Consider the following 21495-nt stretch of genomic DNA (forward strand, 5'->3'; position numbering starts at 1 on the left):
TACATTTCTTACAAAACAGCGTTGGTCTACACATTTGTCTGAGAATGTCATCGATATGCCCTATGGATAAGTTTTGTCATAATAGTAACTAACACTTCTTTTTTCTCAATTGTCTCGTAAGTGAAATAGGAACTCTCCGTATAGAGAAGTTTGGGTAGTATCATAACCAACCTACCCACTTTCACATTGCTTTTCTAATTTTTAGTGTAAAACACTGATTCAGCTTAACATACTCAGTTATTCCCTTTTGGCATGGCAGTTCCTGTATTTGGCTGTTCACACATCAGAAAAGAAATTTCTCTATTAAATAAAAGTGGTTATGGCACTAAGGTTCTTTTACTGACCTAAAACCCCCTGTGCTTCATTTGTGCTGTTTTGCTTACCTTTGTGCATTGACACACCTGTGCCTGGAAAGGCCAGATTCTGTGTAGCCCCAGGAGAACAAATGGAAGGGAATTTTCTCCCTCAATGTCCTTGAAGCACACAGCTTTTGCTTTGTTTGGGACTGCAAAATTTTTTTAACTTAACAAAAGACATCTTTTTTCCAGTGTGCTTAGATTGATGGGTGTGAGGGGAGGAGTTTCTGTAGTAAAGTTAAACTAAACCCCAGGTATTAAAGGTAGATGAATCCCAATCTTTTGATGTAAGTCCAAAGATAGACTTGTGTTGTTGAGAAGGATTGTAACTATAATGTTCTTTCAAGGAGATAGATAGTTATTTAATGGAAGAGCTCATGACAACAAGCTATGACATCACACTAAGATGTCATTAATGGAAATGTCTATGGAATAGATTTTAGGATCATGACTCTATTTTTAATCAACTAACAACCCCAATTGAGTTCATTTTTATCCAAGTTTAATTATTATTAAGTAAGTACCAAAAAAAAAGGCCTAACCATAACTCCTTTTTCAGAAGACCAGAAGGGAAAATGTGAGGAAATACTCTTTGTTCCACTCTATTTGCCCATAAGCTGCAATGCAGTGAACAAGAAGCCTGTGTTACAGGAAATTGTTTCCATGAGTTGCCAGTCTCTGAAGGTCTGTTCTTGCACTTCTTATAATCAGAATTGGAAAACTTTACTAAGTGCTTCACTTGAAGCATCAAAGCAGGTACTTTGAGGTGGAATTCTGACAGTATACACGGTAGTTACAGATCATCATGATTTATAAGTGAACTCTTATGGAACAGCACATAGACAGGAAACAGTCTGTATTTGCATGGTTATGATGCAGCTACAGTAGTGGAACCTCAAGGAATTCAGTGATTTAATAGAGCAATCTCACATTATGATCTCTGTCTTCTTCCTCGGACAATTTTTCTTCCAGAACATGCTATGAACTGCCACAATATTTTCTTAAATAAATGTGACATCAGATTTATCGAACGTCAAATGACTTAGATGCTAAGTCTTGGGATTTTTAGCTCATATATGGCATAAAAGTCTGAAGGAACAAAACCCATTGAGTTCACAAATGCTATTTCCTCCACTTAATCTACTTAAGCTCTCTTGGTTTCAACTAGTACAGAAAAAAAGATAACTGTATAGACCTAAGTGATACAAAGTTCTGTACAAGCTGTCAAGTCTTACCTGTGGAGAGTAAACTGCCTTTCACTTTGTACCTTTAGCAGCAAATGTCACAGGTACTGTGATGCTAATCAAACCCAATATAAATTTTTATGTACTATTAATTTGCTCCCCTAGGCTGCTTCAAAATCCAATAGTATCCTACCATAAATTATCCTCTTACTGGAAAACATCTTATATGTTCTTACTGGAAGTACAGCATATAAATACCAAGTGCTCTTGGTTCTTTGTCATTTGGCCTTTTAGACTTACTACAAAAATAGCAAAGGAAGGCATTGCCATAAATTTCCCCTCTAAGTAGATTATGGAATGGGGGGAAGGAGAGCAGAATCCTTTAAGTTCATTGTTTTTGTTTTGTTCTCATCAATGTAAAAATAATCATAGAATCACAGAATGGTTTGGGTTGGAAGGGACCTTTAAAGGTCATCCAGTCCAACCCTCTGGAATAAGCAGGGACATCTTCAACTAGATCAGGTTGCTCAGAGCCATGTCCAACCTGACCTTGAATGCTTCCAGGGTTGCACCACCTCTCTGGGCAGCCTTTTCAGTGTCTCACCAAACTGGATCTTCTTGGTGTATTGATAAACCCCAGTTTAAAAAACTTTTTTTTTAAATGTTGGAGGTTTTTTGCACTGCATAGATTTTTTTCCTTTTCATCATCAGTGTCTGAATAGTATTGCAAAGCTTTCTTTGCTTCCAAGAGACTTCATTTTATTTAAAAGTTACAACTGTGTTTTACAGTCTCTCAGAAATTCCAGTTCACTGGAGTGCTAAGAGGAGGCTGATGCGTTAAAAAGTCATCTAGGTTTACTTCCTCCATCTTCCTCCATCATAGTTGTATGACTGAAAAGGCCATTGAATCAATTATTATGATTTGTCTCATTATTATGTGAGCTTTGCTTTGTTCGTTTTCTGGACACTAATGTGAAGTTGTCCAGTTGTCTGCTGATGCATCTTTTACAACACATTTTCTTCAGACAATCTTCTGTGCTGAAGCTGAATTGCCCTTTTTTTTTCCTTTTTTTTAATTTTTTTTTTTTTTAAATCTGTTCATCTTCTCTGTACACCTGCTTTAAACATCTCTATTGTCTGGAGTAATGTGGAAAGGAATTAAGAGTAGTAAAGTATTGACCTCTCTGATCTGTTATGTGTGATTCTTCGATTCCTTCCACATTATTCTCGACATCCCACTCTTATAGAAATTCCTTAATTTATGAGCATAATTCTTATTACACTATTGTGAGAGGTCAGATGGTGATGTTTATTAGTACCTCACATTTTTTTCCTAAAAATTATTTGTTCCAGTTGTTTCCTTATACATCGTTCAGATACTACTGCTGTTGAAAGACTCTCCTTCTGATATCTTGGTCATCAGTCCCCTGCCTTAGGGATGACAAAATCTGATTGGGTCTCTGTATATACTCTTCTTCTTGTGGAAAGCATAGCCCTATTGTCTGGAATAATATGGAAAGAGTCATAGAAACTAAATTATCAAAGGTAAGTCAAAATTTATCTTTAGTGCTTGTAAATGATATCAGATTGACAGCACCTGAAGACTGAAGCTCTCTGTTTATCCACAGGAAAAATTAGCACAATTAGCAATTTTATAAATTTACAGGCAACCAACATGCCTCAAAAATGGCTGATAAGGAAGTTTGTGTCTAGAAATAAGGTATCTAATGTCTGTACCTATCCAGGCACTGAGGGCTTCCTAAATCAATAAACACTTTGATGTAGGCATTTATTTACAGTGAAATGGATGGAGGCAAGTATCACATTAACTACATACCACTGTTGAGTGTTTATATAGTGATGAGTTTCAGTTAATGCCACTCTGGAACAGACAAGAAGAACCTAAAAGCACAGACTAATTCCAGTCAATTTAGTTGACAACTAAAAATCCTGTGTGTATGCATGCATGAAATATATATTTAATTAAAGTGTTATTTTTTCGTGGGCAGTCATTCAAATATATCCGTGATTCTTATATCCTGAAGAATGAAAGGCCTGTGGAAAGCAGAAGTTATCTGTTAAAGAGAGGAAAGTGCCTTTTCTTACTGTTCTTACTCTGCCTCCAAAAGATGCAGAGCTTCTCACAAAACACCAAAGAAAATTCAGAAGCTTCTAAAATATTTTAAAATAATTGAACTGTTGAGAACAACTTTAAAATTTTACACTGGATGTGTTTAGAAGGCAAATTTTCTACTAGATGATTTTCAGCAGAAGTGATACATGGTCTAAAAAGCAGTCAGTATCCGTGACTTTAGACAACTTTGCTGTCTATAGGTTGTATTTGTCCTGTTACTGATATTCACCTTACAGTTCTTCTAGTGGCAACACTGGAAAACTCCCGGTCTGTGTAAGTTCATGTGTGCACTTTATTCACTGTGCTGAGCTCAGTGCAGTTCAGAGACAAAACTCAGCAGTCCTTGCTCAGGTCAGTTTTTTAGACTAACCTCGAAATCATCATTTGCTCCTTTGATGACCCCAGTGAAGTGGTCACAAGGATGACAACTGGCCAGAAATGACTTTAGGCTTTCTAGTACATATGGACACATACATACACATATATATGCTTTTTTTTTATCCTGTTTGACTGGATGCTTCTTTCTCAACCGCTTAAGTTTCTGCTTGTTCCGGGTTTGCTTTTTCATGGACATAAAGTTGTGGTTTCCACCCCCTCACGTAAAGTATCAGGATCTTGGAATCAGCACTGAAGAGGTTACAAAACCAAATAATTCTGGAACTATTTTCACTAATTATAATCTAGCTAAGGTAAATGGCAAGATTCTATTAAGTTAGCCTAGTCTTCTTTCTCATTTCTTTTGTATTTATGGAGTTCTCATTTTAAATGTAAAAGCCAGTATTAAGGTTTAGTAGCACTGATTTTTTAGCTTGCTGTTAAGTAAGATCCATTTTTTATCTAGTTTATAGCATCAGTCTGTTGGGGATTTAAACAGCCCTGTGGTGTGTTTCCTTTTACTGAACCACTTTGTTCCCTCTGCTCAACATCAAGCAGTTCATTAAAGTGGATTTTGATGGTATACTGGTTTTGAACCTGGCCAAGAAAGATGCAGTTCTACCTGGGATGGAAGAAACACTTTCTGACTTCCAAGTGAGAAAATGTGTGATGATCATAGAAGGGACAGTGTTTTTTAACTGTAACTTGTCAGTTTGTAAGAGCACTTGAGTACTCAAGTGAAGATGCAGCCTCACATTCTGGTGTGAGATCAGCAGATAAAGCAAAATAAGAACGTTGAACTATCAAATAGATTTGGGTGGTGGGAAACAAAGACAAAAATTAAAACTTCACCTCCTCCCCTCCTCTTCCCAGGCTCAACTTCACTCCCTCGCTCCTGACTCCCTTTACTGCCCAATGCCAAGTGTTGCAGGGGGATGAGGAATGTCAGTTCCTGTATTCCTCACTTGCTAGGCAGTGTTTTTTCCTTTTCTTACACACACTTTCCCTGAGGCACCACTGTCTTGACTCTTGGGCTCAGAAGTGCCCTGCAGTGGTTCCACTGGAACCGTCTCTGTCCAGAACAGGTTACTCCCAGCTTCTCACAGACACCACCCCTGCAGCCCCCCCAGTGCCAGCACCTTGACACATAAACTCCTACCCCCAGTCATGCTGCTGGATTGCTTATGTAGCCTGTGTTGCTTCTAAATGTGCTATTTTACGCCATAAGAGAAAATGTAGGATGGGTAATTGTTTGTAAGGACACAAGATGTTCTGCAGGTCAGCCTTCGCTGTACTGAAATGCCCAGCAGACTTAAATGCATTGACAAAAAAACCTCAAAGCCAAACCCCAAACCTTTAAGCATAGTTCTCACAGCACATAGTCATTTTTGTACCATGTTCATGTCTGCAGTTGATTATTTGAAACACAAAGAAGTTTTGAAGCTGAGAGTCCCACGTAATTATTGGAAATACACATTAAATCAACATACCTATAATTTGATACGGAGGATTCATAGTTTCATTAGCTACTTTATCCAGACAAATGTATATCTCCCTAAAGTTTAATGTATCTTTTAAATAGCTTGCTTTGTCCTTGTGTTATCTCGTCTTCTACTGGTATCTCCAGTTTGTAATCACTTCCCTCTAGAGTTGCCACATTTTATAATAGCAATTATAAAGCCTGGTGGGAAGGCAGAATTTTCACAGTATATATAATTTTCTATTCATATTGATTAAAAATATTTAAACAAGCTTTAGTACCACAAATGGTTTTTTCAGCATATAAAAAAAGGTTACACCTGCTCCAAAATGGCAAATGGGTCCCTCTGCACCCAAGTTGTCAGGAAGTCACCATTGAGATAAACAAGACTTGGGTAAGCCAGGCTGCTCTGTGGTCTCTGATGATCCTCTGCACTAAAGGTTTCCAGTCAGTGGTGAGCACACCACTAACGTCACGTGAGCAGTCTAAGGGATAGACAAATGCTGGTTGAACAGGCAGGTGTTGCTGCTCAAGCACAGGCATAGCCTGATGCAGAGCTGGAAATGTTCATGCTTTTGCTGTCACAAGTGATGGCATCCTAGGAGGAAAAACAGTGAGAAAACCCTAGTAAGTTTATAGGCACATTAACAAAAAGCAAAACCCCTGAGTTTCAAAACCAACTTGTGCATATTGGATTTATATATAACTTCCATTTTTCTTCCCTTCCCCATCACTAGGCATCTAAATGAGAGAGACTCATCTAAGGAGATAATATTTGACCTCATATTTATGATCTTGAAGCTTTGGCTTCGAGGTTTATCAGGCTGAAAGATACATCACGAGCCTATAAATTGTGTATAGACAGCAAGAAGAATTAGAAATCTTCCCCACATCTGTCTCTGTCTTTCTCTGTCCAGAGTTAGGGTCCTTATTCCTCCCCCAGTGATATGAGGGATGCAGCATCTTGCTGGTTTTTTTATTCTTTAGCCTAGGAAAGAACTGTCCCTTTGCTGTCAGGTCAGCCTGGACGTTCTAAGCTGCTGACCTTACTTAGTGATGAGGTAACGTTCCTTTGTCACAGACAGATCCCTAACATTTGTTTGGCAGGGGAATTGCCTCATAAACTCTGAAGGAAAAGGTTTAACACAAAGGTGAAGAAGTTTGACAGTGGTGGTGTTTGTCCTTAAGAATAGTATGGTGAAAAAGGTGCCATCTTTCTGTCCATTTTGTAATCCTTTAGATGGAAAAAGGAATGAGTGGGACTGGTTAACAGAGCATGGTTAGACTGTATTCCTGCTGTAGGTGGGATGAACAAATGATGGTCTTTACTAAGCTACTACCAGATAGTCTCACAGGTGTTTGTTACCAGTGCTGTGACTTAGCTAACTCCCATGCCAGTGGTGTGCAGGATAGGTTAATCAGACAAGAACCTCTTTACAATACAAAACTGAATTAAATACATGCCCTGCAAACACCTCAGATTCTCTAGGCTGCATTTGAAACTCTCCTGGCCTGCAAAGAGGTGCTGCAAGCCTTGAATGGAGCCTCTGAAGTCCATTGTATTTATCAGTGAGCACAAATAATTTATGAAGGGGGTGCAAGTGGTGACAGTTTGCTACACTTGTGGGGGTTTTATTCCTGTTGGTACTTGATGGAACCAGGGTAGTCCAAAGACTACAGTGTTTGTAAGTGCCAGTGATGACCTGAGCATTCAAAGTTTAATTTTTGCAATGGAAACAAAATTCTTTACAGTGGGAAACATTTATATGGAGAGGTAAAATGTTCATTGCTTTTATTTGGCTTAATGTGCTACACAGAAATTAATTTAAGTCATTCTAAACATTTTATCCACTAAAAAGATCAGTGCTAAATAAGTTTTGTTTCTGTGGGAGTACATTCATTACCTATCCAAAATGAGTACTGTGGCAGAACCATTACTGAGTGACACACATTGAAAGCACCTTGTGAAACAAATCAGCATTATCTTCTTATGTGCCTGCTTCAAATAAATGAACAATACATTTGCTGGCATTTTGCATTTTTGTTGGCCAAGGTTTGGGCAGAGAATCAGACCTAACTGTGCTCTTGCCAATTAGATGTTGCTTTTTCAAGCTAGCAGTGTAAATTAGAACTCTTCAGTATCTTTGTACTTGCTCTCTGGATAAATAATTCCTGTTTCAAAGTTTGTCCAAATTGGTGGGTTTACTTTTATATGCCAAATTTCACTGAAGAATCTTAGTGTTCTTATATGAGTCTCGTTTCACAGTCTGCTGGGTAGGATAGAATATTCCTCAATTCATAAGGAATTAACACAATTGTGTTAAAAGCTTAACCCATAAACAAAATTTATTAAAACTGTTTTAGTTTATTGGAGGGATAGTCTTTATTTTCATGTTTGACACACATCACTTTGACTAAATTTTCTTTTTATTTCCATTTAGGACGTGTAGGAACACCTCATTTTATGGCCCCAGAAGTGGTAAAAAGAGAACCGTATGGGAAGCCTGTAGATGTTTGGGGTTGTGGCGTGATCCTTTTTATCCTGCTAAGTGGTTGTTTGCCTTTTTATGGAACCAAGGAAAGATTATTTGAAGGCATTATTAAAGGCAAATACAAGGTAAATGACAGTAAACCTGAATCCTTTTCCATTGAGATGAGCTCTGCTGGTAAAATTTCTAGAAGTTGATTTTTGTATTTAGCCTGATTTAAATTTGAAGCTGTTATGCAGGAAGAGAGATAATTTTCTCTCTCCAGTCTGTCTTGTTCCTGCTGTGTTTTGTATCAATGTTAGAAATTAGAATACAGAAATATTTACTCAGATGAAATAATAAAGGGGTGTAACAACTCGCCCCTAAATGTACATTGAACCCAGCAGGATTACCTGAGGTTTATCTGTGAAGTGTAATATACTGCATATTACCTTAGGTTTGTAGATAATTCAAATTTTTTTATTTAAATCCTCAACTAAGAGAACTATCATAAACATTGGTGATCATATTGCCTTGATTTAAAACAAAATCCATCTTACTGTACAAATGCAGTTAGGTGTTTTTCTTGCCTGTAGCAAATGCGGGTAGAGCCCTTCCCAAATCTTCGTTCGCGAAGCCTGGCCATGACAGTGTGTATTAAAGTGCAGCTGATGATTCAAAAGGAGCCACTTGCAACCACAAGCAGGTCGGTGTGCAGGCAGGAGGAGTGTGTTTCACAGCAGCAGCATCCCAGACCATTAAGGAGACAATTTTAAAGCTTCAACTTCACTGGTTTTGCGGTTTTGTCTAAGACGAGCTTTGCTCTGCCTTGTGACCGAGGTCACACACGGGCTGTGTGTTAGCAAATTATGGACAGGAACTCTTAAAACTGCCTGATGGTCTCTAGTATGGTTTAGGAAGTATTTTACTGTATGAACTTAACAGTAGTCTGCCAAAATGTAAGTGACAGCAGTGTTACTGCACTTGTTAAGGAGCACATTTTTCATTCTTTAAATTTTGTGTTCCTAGAAACAGCAGCATTTCTTCATGGGATTGCACAGGCTGGTAGATGTTCCAGTTTCACTCTGTGGCAGATTTCTTTATGGAGTCTCTTAGGCAGCTAAAACCTTCTGGAAGTGTACAAATTAACTTCCCTTTGTTTCAAAAAAAAAAAAGTTATGGCCAGGACATTGTGTCCTCTTAGTTCCTTTTCTGTTCCTGTTTCCACAATAATATGTCTATTCAGTGAAAATACTGTAAGGATTTTAAAACAATCTTGCTGCAAATTTGCAATTACCTTCATTTCATTAAAGCTGAAAAAGAAATGACAAATCACAACTAATGATGTGGATTTCATGTCCCTGAGTGCCCCAATTTAAAGTAATCCTTTTTTTAAAAAATTGATTTTAAATAAAATGGACCTCTTTAAATGAACAGATTATAACATTGAAAAGAGTCTAGTTGTAATTTTGGGTTTTCATTTAGTACCTTGTAAAGTTAGCAGTGTATCATTAAATAAAACTTAAGTTCTTCATAAATTAAAAAAATCCTAGAAATAGCATAAGGATATAATCCTTTATATTACATTAATATAATTTTCTCTACTTTATTATGATTTTGTTGGGCATCCATAATTTTGACTGGTTGGGCACAAGCAGAAAATATATTCTAAATGATCCTTCACATTGGTGTCTCCTAAGGATAAAGTTCTGCACTAAAAAGTGTTGCAATTGCTTGTGTTGTAGATCACAGTATGCTCTCCTAGTGGCTGTAGATGCTCACCTATTGTAAAGTTGAAAGGAATTTATTGGGAAGAACCATTGTCCATAGTACCTTAAGGACAAGACCAGAATAGTTCACAACAGGCATTATCTTACTCCCTTTTTACTCAGAATCACTGGCATGAAACTGTGGGTTGATACAGATAGATTGTCATGCCATTCCTTATATTGATTTCAGGAGTAGATTTAATTTCTACATTTATCTTAGGCATAGTTAACAGTCAGACAAAGCTTAATTTTTTTTTTTTTTTCCTAGGGAAGGGTCACTTTTACCTAAACAAAATGTAGAACAGGTGGAAACTTATACTGTAATTATAACATAATACCAAGAATATGTCAGGTTTTATGTTTTCAATTTTTATGCAATTTCAATAGCAACTAGTGTACAACTTATTACGAGTTATTAAAAAACTGAAAAACTTTCTTTTACTTTTTTTTTACAATGAAATGTTTGCAAAAGCACCAACCACTGTCAAATTCCTGTAATCATTTAAATAAAAAGTATGTTGTTTCCTATGTTCTTGTTACTGATTTCATGGGGGTTTTTTTCTTATTTGTAACCAGATGAATCCTAGGCAATGGAGCCATATTTCTGAAAGTGCCAAAGACCTGGTACGCCGCATGCTTATGCTGGATCCAGCAGAAAGGATAACAGTATATGAAGCACTGAATCATCCCTGGTTAAAGGTAGTAAAAGCAGCTGTTTGCACACTGGTTTCCGCTTCAAGGGAGATAAAGATTTATTTTTTTGCTTCTCTGAGCTTTTCAAAGAAGACATGAACTGTGCAAAATGTGGGAGAATCTGCTTTAAATGCTTTGTAGGGTTAGAGCCTGAGATTTAGATAATTGCCAGGCTTGAACTCTTAAAAGCAGGAGTGAACTCAGTTGGACATCTTCAGCAGCATTAGGGAGTAGGGCTGTGTAGCATAAAGCTTAAGGAAGGTATTAGTGTGTCTTTCTGTGGCTCTCAAACTCCAGAGAAATAATTTCTGATCTCCTCTTTGCTCGGTCCTAAACCTCTTTCCTATTATGCTTGTAGCCATGCAGTCTGTTGCAGGATGTTATGCTACTGAACTGTGCTGCTTCCTTACATTAGATTCCTGAAATATCCCACCAGAGTGAAGGAAATATGGAGTGGAATGTTGCTCAAAGGCCACTGTGACTGCATAAAATTAAATGATATCTGGTAATCAAATTATTTTTCAGGGGTGTCAGAATTTACGACACAGTTTAAGCCAGCGGAGGAGTAGTTGCTGAATGCTGCAGATTAACAACAGGAGCAGGAGAATATACAGCTGTAGCTTCTCAGCAGTCCCATCAGTAGTCTGTGCTAAACATTGAGGTTGGAGAATGATGGGTGTGCTACAGATTTATAAGGTGGCAAGTCCTGGTTCAGAATGTTGCATTTTCTTTGGCAGAAGGTGATGAATTAACTATTTTTCTTTGTTATCCTCTGTTTCTTTCCTATAGTGTAGGTCAAGGGTAGAAAGAGTCATAATATCATTAACTTGAACAGGGCAGTTGTTTTGAAAGGGTACTGTTCTGATGTCTGCTTCTGAACTGTTTATTTGCTCTACATGAGACAAATAGTGACACAAAAAAACCCATGAAAAGAACCTGGGAAGGACAGGCTGATATGTTCTTCTCCCTCCAAGTCCATGGTCGTTCTTCCAGTTCTCTACTCTCTTTCTGGCTCTGACTCCTGTATTCCAAGCTGCAGAATGGCCTAGCTTATAAAAGGAGCTCAGGAGTGTGCATCTCTCAGGAATAAGTGGTTAAGGCAACTCTTCTGAGTATTGGGAAACTGCAGGTTCAAACCATTTCACACAAAAGGAGCCAAAGTTCTGTCTATTGATCTGGAGCTTACATAGTGTATCAAATATCAAAGAGTATGTAAAGGGACACCATGTTTGCAAATCCCAAATGATCATACTCCAGTGATTAAAACTAATTAATCTCCAGTGATTAACCTGTGGTTAAAACAGGTAATCTGTTTCTACCTGCTTGTATTTTGACTTTTTCCTCACTTTGTGAGCTTACCCACATTTAGATGCCAAAGCAAGGGTTTTAGTGACGATTATTTTGGGAGAAAACCTTGTCATTTTTTGTTGTTTGAGCAACTAAGCTGATCAGGCTCGTTTAAAAGACAATTCTGTAATGTGAATGTGCAAGCTCTGCCTATATAGTTTAGCACTTTTGATGTCTGTAATCTTTTTCTGGTCTTGTCATTATTTGTTGAAATTCATGCAAGGAAAGAGAACATTTAGTTTGAGACAACTTTGTTTCCAAGCTCAGTCCTCCCATTTTTGGCTATGATAAACAGCTTCCCTGCTGACTCAGAGCTTTCTCCTAAACTATTTATGGATCCAAATACAGCATGAGACAGAGACATCTCCACTGTTGTAGAGTGACTGAATTACTTCTGACGATGATTTCACTCTGATTCAGGAGATGCATGTGATAAACATGTATATTAAATTAATAAGTGTATGGAGCATCTGTGATGATTTGGAACAGGGTAAGACGGTAGCCAGCTGCTGCAAATTTTGTCCTTGCTGTCACTGCAGTTATTCATTGCAGGTTTTTTTATCTGCATCTGCAATGGAGAATTCTTCCTGTAAGCCATCACCTGGTATCACCAGCCATCCTATCCCATCTCCCAAGCTTACCTAAACTATCAAGCATCCCTTAAAAGAGAACTTGAACATGGTGTTTCACTGGGATTTGTGAATCCCAAGAAGCAGAACTACTTTCTGCTTGCCAGCTTCAGAGTTCAGTGCTAGCCACAGACTTGACTAACAGCACAACAGCAAAACAAAAGACTAAGGTCTACAAAGTGGGAAACAAAATTACTGAAAGAAAATATCCCTGGCCCAAGTTTAGAATGCTTTCAAAGTATTTTAATCCCTTTTAGTTTCTTGAAGTTTTCCTTAAGTTGGAACAAATCCTCATTCTCCTTAGGATACTTATTCACTGGTACGTTTTTTTGTCTGGTTTCTTAGTGTCAAGAGAATATGAAGAGCATGTATTTAATGTTCTTCTGGTTTGTTTTTTGTGGGTTTTTTTAAGGAGAGAGATCGCTATGCATACAAGATTCATCTTCCAGAAACAGTAGAACAATTGAGAAAATTCAATGCAAGACGAAAACTAAAGGTAAACTGAATTTAGTGTTAAAGCACTATAATTGTGCAACTTGAATTTTGTGTGATATTTCATTCGTTTTAAAAGTGGTAGGAGAAATCTATGAAGTTGGCAATAAAATAAAAAGTTGTAACGGGCCTTTACAGATACTTATTAAAATGATGATTGTTAATGATGCTCATCTTTTCTTACTGCATAGTTTTCAAACTAAATTTCAGTGCAAATTGCCTGGTATCAACAAAGGTGTGTATGAGGCCTTCATCTTTAATCAGTTCATTAATTCCATGTAATATGAATTACTGGAGAGAATAGTACAGTGACTTCTCTTATTGTGTTACATTTACAAGAACAGGAACATTTTTAATGTCTTTTTCAAGAAGAGCAAATGTGTATTCTTCAGTTTATCCTCTTTATGTTTAACTACACACAGGATTATTTCCTAGCTGAATTAAAAAGACTGTTAACATTTTAGCCCAAAACAACATGGTTTCTCTTCAGTTCCTCTCTCGGAAAGATTAGCAGAAACATTTTTAAATTCACTGAAAGGTTGAGAAAATTTTAACAGAAACATAGAGCATTACAATTCATGAGTTGTTTTACAATTGGTAATGAAACACAGAGTCAAGTGTACACAAGGAGTTGCTGCTTTGCAAAATTTTAATGTAGCTGGTGATTAGGACTCACCAGTTGCCATAGTTCATGATAAACAGCAATTTCTCTTAGGTGATTTGTATGTCCAGGTAGTACTTTCGTTCAAATATTAGCTAGTACATTTTAGAATACGACGTGTTTTTCTGCTCTAGGTACAGTTTCAGATATTTCCCACATTTCTTCCTGGGGAGGCCCCTGTATTTTGTCTCCTGAGAGCTTTTATACCTTTACTGTTTCTTATACCATTTTATCCAAAGCACTGTTCTGCAGTGTGTTTCATGAAATTTGTCCGTTTTGCCTACTGACACAACTGTGAGGCATTTAAACATGAGTGGTTAAACTGTATTTAACTTAAACAAGTAAATATATGTCAGAGCAGGTGACCATTTTTCTGGTTCTGTAATTTCCCATGTAACACTGATTCTGGGAGTGTCAGATTAACTATATAATTATACTATTTTTATGTAGATATATTATGGATGTCAAATATTCTAGTGCTGTCAGTGTCAGATTCTGGCAATTTCTCAAATAAAAACATAGTGTTTTGCTTTAAAGAGTGAATTTCTATTCTTGCTAAGCCACTGAGTCTAGGTAAAAGGGAAAGAGAAAAAAATTAGTTATTTTATTACATTGTTCTGTGGGAATTTATGCCTCACAATTATTATTTTAAGGTTTACTCACATAAAGGACTGTTCTCATGTATTCCCTCACAAAGAACATTTTGACTGTTTATTATTGTATGACCAGCACTTATGGTCACTGATAACAGGGAAGCAGAGCTGAAGACTATAAAATTTATTTGCTCTTCGCTGAGAAGGTCAACACATGAGAGACCTTGGGAGATTGAGTGATCCAGAGTGTCTGGAAATGTTTCTTATCCTTCTTTGTGTAATTTAGGCTGTGTGGGTATTTTTATTCAGGGGGCAGTACTAGCAGCTGTGTCAAGCCACAAATTCAACTCCTTCTATGGTGACCCCCCTGAAGAGCTGCCAGACTTCTCTGAAGACCCCACCTCCTCAGGTATTTTAACAGAAAGTACATTTATTGCAGTCAATTGTCTTAATTTTATACTGACTAGACTACCAAGTGTTTCATAATTTCTTGAGATTTCATAAAATTTAATATGAAGTTAACATTTACATGTGAAAGAATAAATAATTTTCAGTCTTAATGGTGTTCATGACTGACAAAACTGATCTCTGCACAGTTTTAAGTTTCCACAGAAAGTCAGATTTTTTTATATGTTCTCGTGTGTACATTTTATTACAAATAACAGAATAACCTCACATTTCTCTTTATATTACTTGAGTACAAAAGCTTATTGAAATTTTGTCTTGAATTCTTAGGCTGGAGCAAGGTTCTCATGCCTTACTGATAGTTATATATAAAAAGAAACCACTGCGTACCAAATTTTCCTGATCTCCTGTTTTAGAGAGCAATGTGATTAAGATGTCTTCTCTTTAAAGCACATTGGACAGTGTTTCTGACCCCCAGATCTTCAGAGAGAGATCTGGTACTTCAGGGACCTCCCAACATGCTTCAGAGGGGAAGATAATACCTGTACTGTGCTGTGAGCTGGGCCTTGGGCAGGACAGTGATCTGACTTAAGCAATCCTTTTGTCCACAGTCCATGTTCAAGGATTTAAATAACCTCCACTCTGTGTACTAACACAGCCCTGTCATAGTTGTGTATCTTAATTTTGACATAGCATTACTTAAAACATTTGCAGTGCAAAAGCCTAGGGTGGCCTAAAATTAGGATTTAGGATCAAGTTAAATGAACTTCTGAGGAAAACTGAAGACCAAAAGGACTCTCTCTTTTATTTTTCTAAATAACCAAATAGTACTGGCAGAATATCTTAGCTGTATACTGACTTTACTAGAACACATTTCAGGAATTTAATTGCATGTGTTGATCTGCTGTGTGATAATTCTCTTTCCCAATATTTTTATAGGTGAAAAAATTACCTATTGACTGCATATATTAATTACAACTTTTCTTCTCTTTCATATGAGCAAGTAGTTATTACAAATTATTTCAGTGTCATTAATATAAGAATGGGGTGACATTGTTTTTTGTTGAAATTCTTCAATTCCACTTCTTGGATTTCAAGTTCGAGTACTTAAATTAAAAGATTGCTTTGTCCTTAGGCATGCACACTGTTCATCATTTCCACAGAAATTAATAGGAACCTCAGATCATTTATAGCAAATGGATAATCACGGTGTCATGGCTTAACTTCAGGCAGACAGCTTTTGAATACTTGATGTACTTGTAGTTAAAAATCCACCTATGCTTTTAAAGAAAGAATAAGTTGATTTTACTTCACCTTGAATTACTTGCAGTGCCTTTATTTTTGTTTCCATCCACTTCCCCCATTTGAATAGGGAATAGCCACCAACATGATTGACAGTGGCAACTTTCCTAATCTGAAAACTGCAGTTCCTCTTTCCAGTTTCAGTCTCACATCAACAGGACATGTGTCTTCCTCAGAGTGATGTAACTGCAGATATCAGTATAGAGGAAATGTACAAGTTCTATTTTTTCTGCTCACAGAATACTTGAATCCAGTATACATGTTAAATTCTACAGAATATCTGGGCTGGATCCCCTGTTATCTTGTGTTCATCTCTGAAATAACTGAAACATTACCTTGGATTTCTCAGGAAAGGGTAGTTATTCTCTAAAATAACATTGTTGATCTCTCTGATGGGAGATCACAGTGATCAGGAAACCATGCTAAGTGTGTGGTTTTCATGATGTTTGTCTGACCAACAACATTAGCTGATAAAATATTTAATATTGCAGGATAAACACTGAGGCTTGCAAACAAAGGTACCACAACTCTCACAGCTTCTTCCGTTGCTAGATGTGGAAATGTGTTTTGTTTCCTCTTCAGAAGTACACTAATAAAACTTTCAAAATTTCTAGCTTGTAAAGCTCTAGTGATGATTCTAAAACCAGCTAGTTTATAGAAATTAGACATAAAACTCTTAAATTGCAGTGGAAGCTTGACTATCTTAAGGTAATTTAAATTTCCTTCCCAACATCTCATAAAATGTTACTCCAGATCATAAATTCTAATGAAGAGCATTTAATATTTCAAGTGTTGTTGCCTATTTAGTCCTCCCATAAAATTTCGTGAAGCTTATTATTGCAATTAAATGATTTGTTAGAAACAGGCAAATATGGAACTCCTTTAGAGATATATCTCAGAAATATAAATGCTTGTTAGGTTATGCACATTATATATCCTGCACTCCAGGTTGTTCCACACGCAGAAAATTTCAGTTCTGTCTTTTTTCCAAGTTAGTCTCGAGGTGTTCTTCCTCAAAGTTCAGTGAATTTGGGATTGCTGGAATCTTTGATCATCTTCTTACATTACCAGAATATTACACTGGGATATGAAGACTCTACAAGTAGCAAGTCAGATGGCCTTTTTAGATGCAGAATCACAAAGGATATTCTTATTAGAGAGCTTTCCAGTGAGGGTCAGCAAATTACTTGACTGCATTAAATGGGAATGAACAGAGATAAATTCCATTTAAAGTCAACCAGGTATTTTTTCTGTACACATCTTCCTTTAATCTAGATAGAGTTTTGATAATTCTTGGTTCCCACTACATGTTCTGGGTGGGTTTCGTTTTTCATCAGCAACCATCCTCTGAAGATCTTAACTTCATCCTGCTATCGTTCTGTTGGTAACATGGCAGAAATCAGTCTTGCTGAATTTTGAAAGAGTGTGATGAAGGCTTTTAAAATACTTTTTTTAATTAGGTAAGTATTTTTAAACTAAAAGATTAGTGGTGATAACCTGTGTTCAGTAACTTCTTCAGTACAGCCACTAAACAGCTCAACTGACAAGCTTCTTGCAAGTGTTCTTTTCTTCTAGAATGTAAAACATTTGACTTTCAGGTTGCCTGTTTTCAGGACATTGTTAAATGTTTATTTTCCAAGGCAACAAATGTTTTGGATGTTTTTAATATGCTGAAACAAACATAAATCAGAAGTTAGCAATCAGCAACCTTACAGGCTAAATCTGACACAGGAGAAAAATCGGCCCAGTAGAAAGTATTTGAAGTCAACCATGAAGTACCTAAGGTGCCAGAGAAATTCACTCTGCTGCCCTTCCCCTTTCCTGCCCTGTGCCCTGGCCCTCCTATCTCCTGATCACACATTACCTCAAGACAGGATTTCCTCTACTTCTGTCACAAGCTGACCATTTGTCCCCAAACAGAGGATACGGACGTGTAGTTTTCAAGTGTTTTGGTAACAGTACCTCAGGCTGAAGAATGAACATAACCCATGTAAAGCATTTCATTTTCCTTCCTTTTGCTTCTTCAGTTTCCCCCATTCTGCCTTTCCAGCCCATAGAAAGGCTGTGGAATTGTTTGACATTTTGACTTGGGAAGCTGGATTGAGGAAAACTGTTTAGTTTACTTTGGAGTTTTAAGTAGATTCACAATGTTCAAGTTTTCAGGCCAACAGTTCGAAAAAACAATAAATCAAAGAGTTTTTTATAACTTTGCTTTTCCAAAACCTTTTTGTAGCCACATTTTCGGAACTACCAAGTCAGTGTTGGAGATAAGCCAGTGGATAGTCCGTAGCCTTTGGAAAACTGCATAACTGACTTTTAGATTAAAGCAAACCTTTAAAAAGGTGCTTGTTACTCCATAATGTCTGCTTGACTGGCTTGGTCTGTAGCACACATACACTGAAATGTGACTAACAGGTTTCAGAGTGGCTTTTTTGCCACAAACAGTTCTGGGTTCCTGTAAGGCATCCTCTGATGTTGTGTTTCGATGTAACCACAGCAGCATATTTTACAGCAGCCTGAGTGACCAAAGGTACTCATATACCTGTGGCTCTGGCACAGTGCTTCCTGCAATGTGTGTGGGGTGTGAGCTCTGTGGTGACTCTGGAAGGAGATGAACGTAGAAGTAGAGCTTCTGCCTTGCACAGAAAGCAGCCACGCTGAGGTCACATCAGTGCTTCTACCTTGTTTTCTCAAACTGCAGGGCACTGCTTTCATGTGGCATTTTCACAAATGCAGTTTGGTATTTTGTCTCGGGGTCGCTGTATGTAAATTGAAATTCTTGTTCTGTTTTATCTTGTTAGACTCTATATTATCATGTCAAGTTAGAAGTTCTTAACAGCATGAGATCTTGATTTTCAAATTTGCAAGTAATAATAATGGGAAAAAGTCTGAATGTGATGGTTTTTCAGCGTGAGATCAAACAGCACGTGTATGGCCAAGTTGTAAGATCACTACATGGAACCTACATGGAACTAGTTGAACTCACAAGTTAGAGTGATTAGTAGTTTTGTGGGATTGATTTCATGAAATATGGGCAATATAAGCCCATATCTTAAAAACCTCGTATCTCATCAATATGAGTAAGAAAAAGAAATACTTCTGCTATGCAGAAATTACCACTGATTTTGTAAATATTTGCAAAGGCTGTTGTGTAACGTTTTTAAGTATGAGTGCTTGGAAAAAAAATTACGTTCACCTTATAATTTCCTGTTATTAATTCCTTCTCTAGTATTACAAGCAAAACTATCAGTTTTGAGATCATGAGTTTGCATGTTTCCAATACTTCATTATTATCTTTATGATTTTTTCAGCTATTTATTCTTTGTTCTGATATGATTAAATTTTTTTTAAAGTGCATAAAGACACTGTTAATTAAAAGCAGTGATAAGGTGATGATATTTCTGAATGGTTCTCATAATGGTTCTCACTGAAACTTTTGATTTCAATATAACATTGCTAAATTCTGCTTAGTAAGTATGAGTATATTAATATGATATCAATTTGCATCATTTGCAGTATGTTGAATTAGTTTATCAGTTCACCTTTTTACTAGAAATCTCTTTTTTGTCCATGAGTTTTTAAAAATAGTTTAATCAATGCTGGGAGAAATCTGATATTACAGATATCTAACACTGCATAGATGTGCTACCTTCCCAATGCCAAGTGGTTTTTTCCTCCCATCCCAGCCCGCAAGTGCCATTTGCTTCACATGTGGAAACCCTATTAAAAAAATGGGTGGGGGTCCTTGTGACTTTGTTCATACTATTTTGTGGCTAAACTAGTGTGCTAGGATGCAGCTTTATAAATCGCTTGTGATGAGATCTTCATACTGTTTGTTGTTTGTCCAAACGCTGCCTTCCTACTAGGACTTCTAGCAGCAGAAAGTAGGTATCCCTTTGTTTTCCTTTAAGGCATATCATTCAGCTATGGTGTGTGGCTTTGCATGTTTGAAAAATCTGCTTTCTTTGCTTCTCCTTGCTATTTTAGGTTTTAATACTGCCTGTTCGAAAAAAAAAAATAGCCTGTATGGTTTTTACTAAACCTATCTGTGGTATAATATAATTGACAGTATAATTAACCAGAAGTATTATGATTTCCAGGGAATTCTGGAGATTCTAGTTCAGAGGCAGTATTAAAATTACCTGTTTAGTTCCCCCTCAATATTTCATATTTGCAACACAACTGAAATAAAATCTAATTTTCATTAAATTAATAAAGGCTAAAATGTTTGGGGTTTGCGTTTTTGTTCCAAAATTGTTTTCATGGACTAATGGGCGTTTTTTCTCTTAACACCAAGCATATACTGCAGTATTAGTCATATATTACATTCTTGCTCTACGCTTGCATGAACTTTCTTTATCCTTCTGTGTTGATGTGATACACAATATATGCATATGCGCTGTGTATATGCATACACCTGATTTAAATAACTATCCAATATGTATCTCCTCAATGAAGGAATGTTATTGGCACATAGGGAGGAGGTTCTGCTGCAGGTTAACTGCACACATCATGAGAGACTGAAAGTGCAAGCTCTTCTAAAACCTGCAGGCTGTGCTAGACAGAGGAGAAGGTGTGAAATTCTAGACCCTTTGATACAAACCACAACCATTTCAAAAACAACAAATTCAAAAACAAGCTGTAGAAAGTGGGGGGTTTCCAGCTGCATTTTAAGACTTGTAGGCTAACAGCTCTTCTTCACACGTAGGTCAGGGCAGCAAGACACTTGTCCATGTCTCCATTTCTGATCAAAGTCATGGATTTTGTGGTTGTTATTTGGTTTATTCTTTTGATCTTACAGGTTGTGGGGGAAGTTGTTCCTTGTCCTCCTATTTTCCCATCTCAGAATGCCTGTCCAGTAATGCAAGAGCGAGAGTTCAGTGGATTTTTATATAAAGTTTTGCAATAATATTATTTTTTACAGTTGTAGGGGAAAAAGAGAAACCTCATGCAGAGCCTCTGCCATGATTTTTAGTTTTTGTTTGTGCATAGAGACTCCCTCAGCAAATTTACTGAGGATGTACTGCCATCATGCTGGTCAGAACAGGGTTTCCATATATTTTTGCAATGAGGAAGAAAGTGTCTAAGGAAGTGACAGTGAAGGGCATTCATTTATTAAAATATTTATCTGTTTAGTTGCATATGAGTGCACTTACATGTAAGGTGTAGGTCTGGTCTGAAAAACAACAAAAACAGTACCTTCTCACTGCATATTTCTTTAGCATCACACTAGACTGCCTTCTTTCATATTTGTGACTAGTTTTACAGTGAAGGATAACTGGGAAAAAGGATTGGCAAACTTTATGTGAAGGTCTCAAGCCTGGAGACAGGGGAAAGCTGGAGACATGCATGGCACAGTGCCCCCTGTGCGTGCAGAATTAAAGGAAGGCATCTTCAAAACCAGGCATCAGTTTCTTCGCACCCTCTTTGCTCTCTCTCCCCCCCTCCACTTCCCCTTCACCCCTCCCTTTTTGTTTCTCCATACATAGTGCACTCCTCTGCATTCCTTCTTCTGTTTGGGAACACTTTATCTTTTGTTTACTGGGGTTTTTTTCTCTTCTTTTAAATTTTTTTCTTTGTTTAGTCTTTTCCTCCTCCTCCCTGTTT

At 37.1% G+C, this 21495-nt stretch overlaps 1 protein-coding gene across 11 annotated transcripts in view; it reads left to right on the forward strand.

Annotated features, from left to right (window-relative positions):
- Positions 1 to 21495, forward strand: part of CASK (calcium/calmodulin dependent serine protein kinase) — a 201447-nt gene that overhangs the window by 115442 nt on the left and 64510 nt on the right. For 7 of the 11 annotated variants that reach the window (XM_027635964.1, XM_027635988.1, XM_027635954.1 and 4 more), the window contains exons 7-11: positions 7971 to 8146; positions 10343 to 10465; positions 12848 to 12931; positions 14491 to 14590; positions 19755 to 19772. In XM_027635964.1, coding sequence (XP_027491765.1) covers positions 7971 to 8146; positions 10343 to 10465; positions 12848 to 12931; positions 14491 to 14590; positions 19755 to 19772 — 501 coding nt within the window. Of the gene's footprint in view, positions 1 to 2903; positions 3086 to 7970; positions 8147 to 10342; positions 10466 to 12847; positions 12932 to 14490; positions 14591 to 19754; positions 19773 to 21495 lie in introns of those variants that run through there. The other 4 variants (XM_027635970.1, XM_027636027.1, XM_027636008.1 and 1 more) reach the window with 2 other exon arrangements.

The sequence above is a fragment of the Corapipo altera genome, unplaced genomic scaffold (assembly GCF_003945725.1).
Source record: "Corapipo altera isolate COAL_440 unplaced genomic scaffold, ASM394572v1 0, whole genome shotgun sequence".
NCBI classification, from domain to species: Eukaryota; Metazoa; Chordata; class Aves; order Passeriformes; family Pipridae; genus Corapipo; species Corapipo altera.